This window comes from Loxodonta africana, chromosome 4 (assembly GCF_030014295.1).
Source record: "Loxodonta africana isolate mLoxAfr1 chromosome 4, mLoxAfr1.hap2, whole genome shotgun sequence".
In the NCBI taxonomy this organism is placed as follows: Eukaryota; Metazoa; Chordata; class Mammalia; order Proboscidea; family Elephantidae; genus Loxodonta; species Loxodonta africana.
The window spans coordinates 94,521,664-94,535,096 of record NC_087345.1 but is presented as its reverse complement, the minus strand read 5'-3'; the positions used below and the strand labels follow the sequence as shown (position 1 = coordinate 94,535,096).

The 13,433-nt window shown below is 36.7% G+C and overlaps 1 protein-coding gene across 3 annotated transcripts in view; it reads right to left on the bottom strand.

Moving 5' to 3' along the window:
- The window catches only part of SENP1 (SUMO specific peptidase 1), a 65,073-nt gene that overhangs the window by 17,548 nt on the left and 34,092 nt on the right, over nt 1-13,433 (bottom strand). For all 3 annotated transcript variants that reach the window (XM_064284321.1, XM_010596163.3, XM_064284322.1), the window contains 7 exons: nt 12,347-12,450; nt 11,981-12,264; nt 10,389-10,443; nt 6,424-6,462; nt 5,391-5,475; nt 5,058-5,207; nt 4,028-4,159 (listed from right to left, as the gene is read on the bottom strand). In XM_064284321.1, the coding sequence (XP_064140391.1) occupies nt 4,028-4,159; nt 5,058-5,207; nt 5,391-5,475; nt 6,424-6,462; nt 10,389-10,443; nt 11,981-12,264; nt 12,347-12,450 (849 nt within the window). The remainder of the gene's footprint in view (nt 1-4,027; nt 4,160-5,057; nt 5,208-5,390; nt 5,476-6,423; nt 6,463-10,388; nt 10,444-11,980; nt 12,265-12,346; nt 12,451-13,433) is intronic.

Below are 13,433 nucleotides of genomic sequence, written 5' to 3'. Positions count from 1 at the left end.
AATATCTTCCATTTCTCTCTTAATAATCTCCATTTTTCCTTTACCATCTTGAATATATAAAGTATATTTATAATTGCTGTTTTAACATTCTTGTCTGCTAATTCTACCATCTTTATCATTTCTGGGTCCGTTTCTAGTGATTTAATTTTTTTCCCTCTGAGTTGTATTTTCCTTCCTGTTTGCATGTCTGTTCATTTTTGATTGGATGCTGGACATTGTGAATTTTACATTGTTGGGTGCTGGAATTTATCATATTCCTTTAAATATTGTTGAGCTTCATTCTGTGATACAGTTGTTACTTCGACCCAGTTTCAAGCTTTCTAGTCTTGTTTTTAAGCTTTGTTACAATGGGTTCAGAGCAGCCTTTATTACAGGGCCAAACTGGCCCTAGCTCGTGAGGCAACACCCTTCTGAGGGATCTATCAATGCCCTGTGACTTAAGGTCTCTCCTCTCTGGCTGGTCGGAACATAAACTATTCTCAGTCCTGTGTAAGCTCTGAGGATTGTTGATTCCTTCTTTCTGGTGGTTCCTTCCCCAGCCTCTGGTAGTTTCTTCCCATACCTGCACAGATCAGTACACATCCAAAGACTGGACAGGATCCTCTGTAGAAATCTGGAGCTTTCTTTTTGTGCAGCAATCTCCCCTCCAGTACTTTGCCTCACAAACCTTAGTTGCTTTGGTCTCCCTGAATTCACTCTGAACTGTCTCCTCAACTCAGCAAGACTGCCAGGCGCTGCCAGTTCCCCTGCCCCCCCACCCTCAATATACACATTACCCCAGTATGTTGGGGAAATAGTTGGGCTCACCTTTTATATCTCTTCTCTCAGGGATCACTGTCCTGCACTGCTTGTTATCCAATGTCTGAAAACTGTTGATTCATATATTTTGTCTAGTTTTCTAGTTGTTTAAGTTGAAAAGGTATATCTGGCTCCTTTTACTTCACTCATGACCAGAAGTGGAACTCAAATCCATTTACTTATATGCCTAAATTATTTCTATGTATTTCTAAATGTATCTGATGCCTTGCACCCACTAAGAAGCAGAACCATATGGCCACAAACAGACATACAAAGCCCAGAACAGTCTTCTCCTCAGGATCTAAATTAACTCACCTTAAAATCTGAAGGGATTTTAGAAGCCATCTATTCCAATCTCCAGGAAACTAATAAGTGATTTCTAGTACTAACACCCATTTTAAAATATTTCATTTTGTTTCTTGACTGGCTTTCAATCTACTTTTGCAATTAACCGTTCCTCTTCTTAACCATGTGTATCTTCCTTCCCTTGACCAGATATTTTTATTGATAGCTACTCTCTTGACTCAGTATAGAAGGCCCAATCTACAATATCCCTGATGTTACCAATCTTGCAGCCTCCTTTTGTATTCTTCACAAGGCAGCCTGTTCCCCCATTCCATTTTTGAGAGGTTCTATTTTTTTACGTTGGGATAAAATGCCAATCCTGTCACTCATTAGTCCTTTGAAACTATACAGAATTTTACTACTCACTGATACATAAACACATTCATAAAAATTTTTTTTGAAAGGTTATTATTGTATAAAAATACAGTGTGGCCTACTCTTCTTTTAGGAAAGAGAACAGATAAAGGGTAGTCTGTTCAGACAACTACAGGACAACTTCCAGATTTTATTTTCCTTGCAAACTAAGTATTATCCCTGTTACTTCCTAAATCTTATTCCTTGTCTGCAAAATGTTAAGAATAATGCGTCAGTCACCTACCTTGGATAAAGATTTTTTTTAAATCCTGTAATACTGACAAGAGATTTAAAAAGAAGAGAATTGGTTATTAACAAGAACTTCTATTTGAGGGAAGGGAATAGGATTTAAAAGATGAGAAATTACTTGGAAAAGAGATTGAGAGCTCACAACCAAGAAACAGAGTGAAGTATCTTTAAATGGGTATCAATACCTAAGGATACATACTAACACCCCATCAGAATGTTATCTTCTCAAGGGCAATAAGTGTGAAAGCTTGAGAAGTGTGGTACTTTGAAAAGGGTGCTTTTAAAAATAGTTCTCATCATCATCATGAACATGTAAATTGGCACCTGCTTTCAAGGTTAACATTATTCTGAACTCAGAAGACAAGCACTCCCTATAAAAGTTATGGGCAGGTGTGGCAAGGATTAAGTAGACAAGGAATCTTTCCTTCTCCTCATCTCCTCTAAATAATGTAATTTCCATTAACTTTGCTTGCTAAAAATCCAGCCTCTGATGGGCCCAGGGAATGGAAAATATGTCCTGATGAATACTGCCTCTGTAAGGGAATCTCACTGAGGTAACTGCCACAAGAAACAGCAAGAACTCAGCTCGTATCCTGCTCATTGCTGCCCCCTAGCAGGTTTCACATAATTTACAACAAAGGCTGCCATCCTGCTGGAATAACTGAACCCTCCCCTCCAGCAGTGACAGGCAGAAAAATGGCAAAAAACAGCAGATGAATATCTCCAAATCAAAAATACCCGGTAATTGTATATTTTTGCCTGTCCTTCATTTTCATTTTTCTCTTTGATTTGGTGAGCTCTTTTTTCCTATTTTTGATCCAATGTTCTAATGTCACATTTCTGAGCCTGAAGAAACACAGGTGGTTTCCTCTAAAGCAAGGCTACCAAACTGTGCCCTCCCTATCATTCTTGCTCAAAGATATTATTCAGAGAGTGATGAGCTTCTGAAACTTTTATCTTATAAACAGACCAATAACATAGAGAATAGAGCTAGTCCCTCTGGCCCTGGAGAACATCAACTTAATAGGCATGACATATGGTTTCCAAAGTTCTATATACCTGATCCTAAGACAGAATCCAATATAAGATTCTGAGACAGCATGGTATAACAGATAAAATTCAATGCTTAGGTCTGAATACTGGCTCTGTTTCTTACTGGCTGTGTGACCTTGAAATTTTCTTAATCTTTCTATGCCAGGTTTCCTCATCTATAAAACTAGTTTATCCTGCCTAACATGAGGTAAATATTCCACAGATGTAAGTCAGTAATATTATTTAGAAGGTATACAAGAATAGGATATAACAAAAAAAAACCCACCGCAGTTGAGTCGACTCCGACTCATAGTGACCCTATGGGACAGACTAGAACTACTGACAGGGTTTCCAAGGAGCCGATGGTGGATTTGAACTGCCGACCTTTTGGTTAGTAGCCAAGCTCTTAATCACTGTGCCTCCAGGGATCCGAATAGGATATGGGTATCTATAATATCTAGTGCTTACTGTACTGAGTATCTAAAACTCCTCCATAGATGCGAAGCTTGAGTATACCCGGATCAGGCAGGGATGCTCCTAGTGAGCCTAAGAAATGAGGTACTTAGGAAAAGACACCCAAACCAGTTTTCTTCTTTTGCCATGAAAATATTCTTTGGAAATAAAACAGGTTCCTACTGGTTTAGGACTAGGACGTATCAGTTTAAATATTGTAGTGTAATTAATATATTTAAGAAAATAAGTGGAATTGAGAGTTGAGGGCCATAACTTTTTCCCCTACTACATCAAATATTTAATAATACAACTTTTTCAATGTCAGTGTAAAGAAAATTAAGTATTAATAAAGACAATTTTAGAAAGCTTACCTCTCATAACTTAAGCGTCCTAAAAAAAGTAGAGACAGAAAGGAAGTAGAAATGGATTCCTATATAGAAATCCCCAAGAATTTCTTCATGCTACAACACAGTCAGCTGAACTGCAGGGCAGGTAACTTAAAGAAGTGAGAATACTAGAGAGAAAATGTCCTCTTTTTTAGTGTTCAAATCTTTAATGTAGGAAAAGGTAAATTCGGTGGTTCTTTAAAGTACTAAAAATCACCTGAGGTGTCTGTTAAAACGCATCTCTCCACCATACTCCCCTCATACTTATGCAAGAGAATGGGGAGGTCTGTGAGAGGTAAGGCTGATGCAGATCATCTCAGGGCCCCTTTGACAAAGAGTAAGCTAATGCCTTCATTTAATCTCCATTTAACGTTCACTTCTATATGCACACAGAAAAGGGACAAGATTACCTCATCATTGAGCCAGTTCAGATGGTTTAGAGTTTGAATATCTTTTCGTGTAATGGTTAAGCGGAATGCTTCACTGAGAACTTCATCCTGATTCCCATTACGAAATACATTCTTTATTTCTTTCTCCATTTCCTAGGAAATCAAAAAAGTGTCAAGAAATAAAAAATATATGGCTTCAGGCAAACTGGATTTCTCACTGAGCCCTATACCATCCCTAGACTGTATTTACTACTAACTAACTGTTAACTTCTAACATTTTGGTTTCTATTCCTTCTCAGTAATTTTCCTGATTATATTTTCCATTCCACCTCGTCCTCTTTCTTTTTCAGCACATTTAGACCCTTGTTTCTTATCATTTCTAAAGTCTGAAATAACCTGCTGTTATCAAATTTTCTAAACTCATGAGATGAGCTAATTATATTTCATATCTCTGGTCCAAATGACTTCCTGAGAAACAGAATACTTTCTCTCTCAATAGGTAACAACGGAGTGAAGGTAGTATCTTTTAGACACTATTTTCCTAGACATTTTTTTAAAAATGTGAAATATGGAATCCAGCACAACTATAATAAATGTGTTATGCTCACCAGTTATACGACAGCTTTTCAAAGAGATGTATAGATTAAGGAATGGGTTGTTTTAAAATATACATAGGGTTTTATGTATTATCTAAATTTTCAAGAGTTGGATTTTACTACTTTAAAACTTAAAAATAATTTATTAATAGTAAGCCTGAACTTAACCATTTGATGTCGAAGTATTATACATGTGCATTAAGTCAAAACAGACATGCAATGAAACACAAATTTATTAAATACCATTTCACTGAAGTAGCTAAAAGTCATCTATAATTCTTTTATCAATTCTCAATAATCCTTTAAAAACCAAGGCCAGATAGGTATATAATACAAATGAAGGTAGAAGTATGTAATAAAATTTAAGTTCTATTGTTATTATGCTTGAAATCTGTCCAAAGCATTGTTTCTAAACATAATATTTGATAGTGTAGGAATTTATAGTAGTAAATTACCTCTGTAATTTCAGGAAATTCATCTTTACTATCAGTTAATTTATAACCCTTCTTTTCTGTTTCTGGGACGATCGTGACAGGGATCTCCTTTTCAAGAGGTACCCGAAGATGCAGTTCTACTGAATCATGTGCTGAATGTTCCTGTAATCTCTGAAAGACAGTGAGCACTAAGTAGTCCTGGCTAGCTAGACAAAGAAAATATATCACTTGTCATTCAACACTACAGTATAATACAATCTTGTAATCATAACAGCTTTGATCACAAATCCAGATAACTTTGCAAAAAAGTTTCAACTTGGATGTGCTACTTATAATTCTATCCCAATTCTTTACCTGATTTTGAAGCTGTAATGCCAGGGCTTTCTGCTCTTCAATCTGACGCAATCTCTCCCGTGCTCGAGAATCGTAAACACTAGTTCTAGGGCATGTAAAAGATAGTGACACAAATGTAGATCACCCTCTTAGTATCAAGTATAATGCTGAAACACAGTGAACATTAAAAACAAAATACACATAAACCCCTTGCTGTCAAGTCAATTCCGACTCATAGCACCCCTACAGCACAGAGTAGAACTGCCCCACAAGGCTTCAAAGGAGCACCTGGTGGATTCAAATTGCCGACCTTTTGGTTAGCAGCCATAGCTCTTAGCCACTGCACCATCAGGATTTCCAAACAGAAAGTCTAAAATCCTTACACTAACTTATTCCCATGTTTATATTTTAATACATAGAGTGAAACCATATGGTGTTAATGAAATTATCCTACCATCTTTATTGAAATTATGAAAAAACATCACTTGGCTACTAAATATGAACAGATAATTTTTGTGGATATTTATAACTCTTTAGTCCTTTTCTGGATATCCTCCTAAGATTATGGAGAAAGTGAAGGTTCATTCTAAAAATCCCAAAATGGGAAAGAACCCCAAAGGAGAAAGTAATACAAAAGAAAATAACATTGAGTTGTAATTCAAACATCATGTATTTATGATGCAAAAGAAAAAACAGGGGAAAAAAAAAAATTTAACTCACTAAGAACAGGAAGTCTGGATAACTCAAAGCGACTTCTTGAAACTTAGAAACTAAAAGCTTCTGTGATTTTGCAAACTCCAAAAATATGAATTATTTAATAAGTTAATTTTACTAATTTTTCCAATTCAATTTGGCTTCAACAATTGTTACAGATTTAATAAACTTGAGCATATAAATGTCACCAGCAGAAATTTTAAAACCCAGTAACTTAAAGTATAAATAGATAATTCTTAATGACAAAAAATAAGCAGGATGATTGGCTAATTGTCTGATTTCTTCTAACTGAAAATGAAGTGACTGAGAAGGAAAAATGATACCGAAATAAATAACTTACAATTCTTTGATCCACAGCTCTGCCTGGAAAAAAGTAGGACTACGGGTGGGAAGAGAAAAATGCAAAAAATGAGCAAGAGGTTTATGAGAAGATACAAGTATCTTTACCAACAAAGCCAACCATTTAAATTATTTATAAGAATGCTTCACAAGTATGAAATAAGTAAAAGGTCCTTGAATTACATAAGATAATTGTAATTGGACCTAAAGAAACACAAATAGGAGTCATTTGCACACATATTAGTTAAGAAGATGACCCAAAGTTCAGCAGAGAGATTAAGCTGAGCAAAGCTCCCTACTTGCATGAGACAAACATTACGTGAAAGAGCCTATCATTTATCAAGATAATATACTAAACTAGAACATTACTCTTCCCAAATGGTTCAGACTGACACATTTATTAAAGAGTTCATCAAATCTTACAGGTTCTTGAACAAACTTTTTGTCAGTCTACTTGATTCAAAATGTATTGATCCAAATTACATAGATACAGAAAAACTACCCACAGAATAAAAACCTGCGGCTGTTGAGTCGATTCCAACTCACAGTGACCCTACAGGACAGTACAGGACAGAGCAGAACTGCTTCATAGGATTTCCAAGGCTGTAATCTTTACAGAAGCAGATCACCAGGTCTTTTCTCCCACAGAGCAGCTGGGGGGTTCAAACCACCAACCTTTCGGTTAGCAGCAGAGTGCTTAACCACACACCACCAAGGAAGGCCCCTTACCCACTGAACAGTCCCTATTAAATAGCTAGTGAGTCAATGAACCAAAGCAGAAGATCAGTGACAGAACTCCATTCCTCCGATGAGAGGCCAATGCCATTCCATGTGGCTCTGCTGACGACCCAAGTGAAAAATGCTTAGCAGAGTCCCAGGCATGTTAGTTGTTCTAGGGCCTCCTGTTCTTCTCAAACATCCTCATCAACCTTCAAATCCCTAACTGAGGGATCTCTCACAGAAACAAAAAGAAAAGTAAGCACTTTTCCACAGGAAACTTCTAGATACATAAAACAAGCCAATAAGGCATTAAATTGGGAGTTAAAGAGACTTGTATCTTCTGGAGCTGTCCCTGATTAGTTTTGTGGCCTTGAACAAGTCGCTTCACTTCTATGGGCTCTAGTTTCTAGATTTGTAAAATACAGTGGCTAGAGTCCCTTTCAGTTCTTAAATCTCTACAATCTGTCCTAGTGAGGTTAGAAAGAAGAGCTTAGAGAGCGTCCCTTGCTCCTTAGCCTAACTTTTGAAAATTAGTGTTCTCAATCATTCTTAGGCTGGGGCTTGGCAATGAAAATGCTGTTCTATTGCCTCTTTGCTGTCAGCGAAGTTAATGAGAGGAGAAACTTGAGGCGGCCTATCCCCTTGGCACAGAGGACAACTCATGTAACAACGATTGAAAGCCACAAAGATCTAGCACAGCGAAGACTATTTGGTATATGATACTAAAAACAAATGAATACAACAACATACTTATTACACGATATAAAGGTATGACGAGAATCATCCAGAATTTCACAGTAATGGAACATGCTACTCAAATCTGCCTGCTTCCCTTATTAGAATATGAACTTGATGAGGATAGAGGTTTTTGTCTTTTTGTTTTGTTGTTTACTGCTGTGTCCTTGGCACCTAGAACGGTGCCTGGCAAGTAGCAGGTATTCAATATTTGTTGCATAAAGGAATAACGTAGGGGCAAGTACTCCTCTCCAATGACTCTGCCGGCTTAGGAAAGCAAAATGCAGGGGCAAATTGCTTTTCCAAAGAGATTGTGCAATATTTCTCATATAATTAAGGGATACAGTAAGAGTAACTACAAACGATTTACGGAGCATCTACTTAGTGTTCTCCATGTAAAATTCTGCTGTTTTACAAATTAGTTACACCTCTCTACAATCCCCATATTATTTAAACCTCAATATAATATATATATATATATTTTTAATAATATATAAAAGGAATTATTACCTAAACTATAAGGTTCAGAGGATAATTTGTCTTGGGAAAGCCAGGAGTGGACCATGTCTGTACAATTCCAAAGACTATGCTCTTTTACTACTATACAGTGTCTTTCAATAAGTGAAGGCATTAAACCAAAAGGGGTAAGATGAGTATTAAGCTACTCAACACAGCATTTCAGGCTCTCTAGGAAATTCATTCATTTAACAAAGACTTATTTACTAAGCACCTCTCACATGCCAGGCACTATGATCATCACTGCGTGGTACGTGTAACAGTATTAGTAACAAAGACAGAAGTACTGCTGGGCAGAAGGATTAATATTTTCTGGAGAAGTCAAAGTTTCTGAGAAAAAATAACACCTGCATTGGACTGTGAAGAGCAAAATAAGGGCTTATCAAGTAGACAAGGAGGAAGATGAATTCCAGGCAGATGGATCTGAATGTACAAAGGCAAAGAGACACAAACAGCACGGCATATTCTGGGAAATAAAGGCAAGTCATCTTTGCTAGAACTTAATTGTGAGGCAGTGGTGGGAGTTTAAGACTTGAGGGCCAATCAACCAAGACCTGGGAGAGTAGGCTTCAGCTTCAACAAACAGCATTATTCAGTCAGCCACACCCAAAAGGGCATTTCTCCTTCCATCTCAATTGTCAGTCATCACTAGGAGAAACCTCCATAAAGGAAAGGAAGACTTCAAAAAGAACCATTAAGGAAATGAGAGCACTCTTTACCCGAGATGAACTTCTTATCAGAAAGCATACTTACATATGAAACATTTTCACAAGTGTTTTATCTCAGCTGATCTTCGCAACAATTCAGTGGTAAACTATTAATACTGGCACTTTATAAATAAAGAACTAAGGTTCAGAAGGGCAACTTGTCCAAAGTTACATGAATCCTGGAAAAGCCAAGACCAGAAGCCAGGCGACTCCAAAAGATATAGAAAGAATACAAACCCAAACTGTAAAGTCTCCCTGAGAACTACACAAATAGAAATTCTGGGTGAAATATCTAGAGCTTAGAACACATATGTGAGCTATGAAGAAGTAGGGGAACTGAGATAAATAAAGAACATTATCCCTAAGCTTCTGAACAGAAAACAAGTATTATTATCATCCCAACAACTGAATTGCCAAGGCCATATATGGCACAGATGTAACAATATAAGTAGTAACCTGCTGAATTACAAAGGAAGAAGTACTTGCTACCTAGAAGATCTCATCTGAATTGAGACTTGAAGAATAAGGAGACTACTGTCAGACGGACAAGCTAAGATGGGGAGGACATTCCACGCAGAATGAACACTGAATATGAAGGCAAGAAAGTGCGCACCATGCTTACAGACTGAATGTAGCTCAGCGTCTTCACCTCCATCATGTCCCTGCTCAAATGCCATCTTATCAGAGATGCCCCTTCACCCCAGTCTTTTTGCTTTCTTTTTCTTATCAACACTTATCACCACCTGGAATACATGTTTATTTGTTATTTGTCCCCTACCCCTTCCCTCAACTAGAATGTAAGCCCTTGAGAGCTTACATTTTGTTCACTGCTATTATTCCCAGTGTCTACTAGTACCTGGCGCACAGTAGGCTCTCAATAAATATTTGTTAAAGGAAAGAATGTGTAATAGGAAATGAGGCTTGAAGTGTTTTATATACTATACTAAGGAGTTTGACTTGATTCTATGTTTGATAAGTTGCCCCTGAAGGAGTTTAATGAACACGCATTTTAGAAAGGTCACTCTGGCTGCTGCGTGGGAGATGAATGAGAGAACAAGGCAGAAGAATGGATTGGAGAACACGGTGAAAGACTGAATGAAGGACAAAATGAAGCTAGAAGAAGGAAGACCAATTAGAAAGTCATCAAAATAATTCAGACAACACATGATAAATATCTGAATTGAGGCAGTTTTAATGTTTTATATCATGTAACTCTTAGTGGTTGTAAAGAAACTGATTAAAGAGAAAGAAAATGAAATGTTAAGAATGATCTTTTTCCAAAGTTTACCTGGAAGCTGGAGCCTGGGAATCTTTCACTTTGAGTAAAATGACAGAGTCTGATCCTAAACAAAGAAACAAGGGCATTTCATTATTAATAAAATTCCACAGTTATACTTTCTACATGTCTACAGTTCAAGCTCCTATGTTTTGTTATATTCTATTTCCACAAAAATAACATAGCATAAAGACAAAGATAAGATGGAAGAGAAAGACAGGCAGGTCCATCTTCCCCAAGACCAGAAACAGGTCTCAGTGAAGAGCTCGCCTCACAAGTAAGGCAGTCACTCTGAAATACAAGCAGAGCTGTCCTGCAGCATTCACTCCTGGGTTGTGCTTACTCCCTATGTTTCCTCCTTCTGTTCCTGGGGAACAAGATCATGCCAAGGTTGCTTAAAAAGCTTTAGTTCATGAACTACCATGGAACTAAGTAAGGTCTTAGAAAGAGAGAAGGAGGGAGGAGAGAAAAAGAAAGAGGAAGAGAAACAACTATAGGAGAAGCAGTGGAGTCTAAAAAAACGGTTTTTTAAATCATCCTGTCATTTATTTTCTGCACTGAATACTCCTCAGAACCAAGAACCATGTCGTTCAAAGTGCTATGATTAGAACCTCATTTAGAGTATTTATTAAATGGTACAAGAAAGTAATTAAACAGTATAATCTAGTGTATCTATTCCAGTTTGGCTGTATCTAAGTGTCTGGCAAACGATGTATGTTTTTGGGGTTCAAAGGTTTTTTTGTTTTGGTTTTTTAAATGGCAGTTCTCAGTAAATCACCTCAAAATTTAATACCAGTTTTCATGAATCTGTGTACCTTTGTAATGACTTATAACTATTTATAACTAAAAACTTTAACTTCCAAAATGAGAGTTTTTAGAAAGTGTGGAATGGAGTAAAAAAAAAAGATCAAACAAACTGAAGAAGGAGGAAAGAGCCTCAAAGACTGGCGTTCCATCTGTCTAAAGATTCCTAAAGTCTAACCATTTAATCTAAAAGCTGTATTAAATTACATACCTAATATATACCATAAATACACTCATAATACATACTTAAAGAGGGGAAAAACTAAGGACACAAAAAACCTATTATAAAAATATTATAGAAGAACCTAATTAACTGGAATGTGTCTAAGAAATTGAATGATGGTTGGCTGAAAGTAGGGGAAAAAACTCTTTTTGTTTCCAAAACTTGCTGACGACCATTCTAAAATGTATTATATAGTTAGTATTTACACTTCAATGCTTATTTGATAGTCCAAATCTCCAAGAACTTCAGACTACCTAATTTCCATTGTAAAACACTAGAAACAGAGATAGTGCTGAAGTAACTGGGCTGAATGTAGACTCTAGACTCTGCACAGGAAGTAAATCTTTTACATGAAATGTTATGGCAAATCATTTGCATCTTCATGTAAGAAAAAAAATAAGTTACTTGTATATTTAGTTTACTCATGGCCTGGTTAGCTCAATTATATGTATCTAAATTATCTAATATGTTAATTAAATTACAAATGTATTGCAATCTTGCCTGTAATTCACATAGATCAATAAACAGGCAACTGGCTATTAGGATTAAAAAAATATTTTTATGATACCATTTTTACCTTCAGATTGTGTATTTGAAGTTGGTAAGTTATCTGGTTGACATGGAAGAGCGTGATGATGGGATTGATGGAGAGAATCTGAATCTTTGGATCCAAAAGCAACAAGTTCTGGGCTAAAAGATGACAGGGGATATACACTGTGGGACAGTTGCTCCTGGGGAGTTAGAATGCTGGCTGATCCAGATGATGAAGTATCTGAGCCAAGGGTCTGAGCTGCACAAGAATTTCCATTTTTAAACAGTGGGTCTTTCAAAGTATTCTTACTGGAACTAAGACATCGAGACCTAGCAAGAAAAGAACACAGTTTCAATACCAAGTAACAAATTGTAGAAGTAACTTCATCTGAAATATGGTTCTGTGACTCACAGATGTAAAGGAAAATGTGTAGTGGGTTTGGCTACTGAAAACTGTTTCCCTGTGACCATCTGTAGCAGCTGTCTGTAAATCTCTCTTTCTTCTTCTTGAACTGTCTATAAAAGAAAAAAAAAAAATCTTAAATATATCCAATGAGGCAAGTATTTCTCAAAGTAGCATCTAGACTCCTAGAAGCTCCGCCAAAGCTCAGGCAGAGTCCTGAAGAAAATTAAGAATTATGGTACATTAAGGATAGTATAGAAAATTACAAAGTATATATATAAGAGGAGTTGAGTAACATAAAAAAAAAATATATATCAGGTATATTCTGAAAAATTACAGTGCGTACAGGTAAGTAATAGTGCGGAGGAGCTATAGAATATGAAACCAGAAGGCCAGTAGGCAATCATTTTTGAGTCAAATGATAAAAAGCCGAAGAAAAAAAAACTTTGAGAATCTCTAAATTTGAATCCCAACAAATCCCTTGTTTCCTGATAACCTGTTAGAAAACCACAGGGAAGTAACCAGACTAGTCAAGATCAATTAGAGTTAGCTGTCTTGTTAATGGTTTTCTAGTCTATCCAATTGTTAAGAGAGCAGATATTTCCAGCAATGGTTTTTATCTTTAACATTTATTTACTTTTTTTGTTCTGTAAGTCCCCAAAACCTCCACAACATGCATCCATTCATTGATGTGAACACCTGCTACTCTCCTGTCACTAGAGATACTGCATTGAATAACACAAAGTTCCTGCCCTTGTGGAGCTTTCAATACAGTTAAAGGGATTAACGAACAAAATACTAGTCAGGTACTATGAAGACAACTAAAGGACAAGAGAACAGAAAATAATGGGGGGAAGAAGGTGGCAGATACAGATTTCTCTAAAAAGGTGGTATTTCAGCAGAAACGTGAATCAAGGGAGGAAGTAAGTCATGGAAATATGTAAGTGAAGAGTATTCTAGGTAGAGGAACAGCAAATGCAAAGCCCCTGAGACAGGAATGCGCTTGATTTGTACAAGGAACAGCAATATCACTATGAACGAGAAGAAGAGTGGTAAGAAATCAGATCAGTTAGCAGAGAACCAAGGAGCCCTGGTG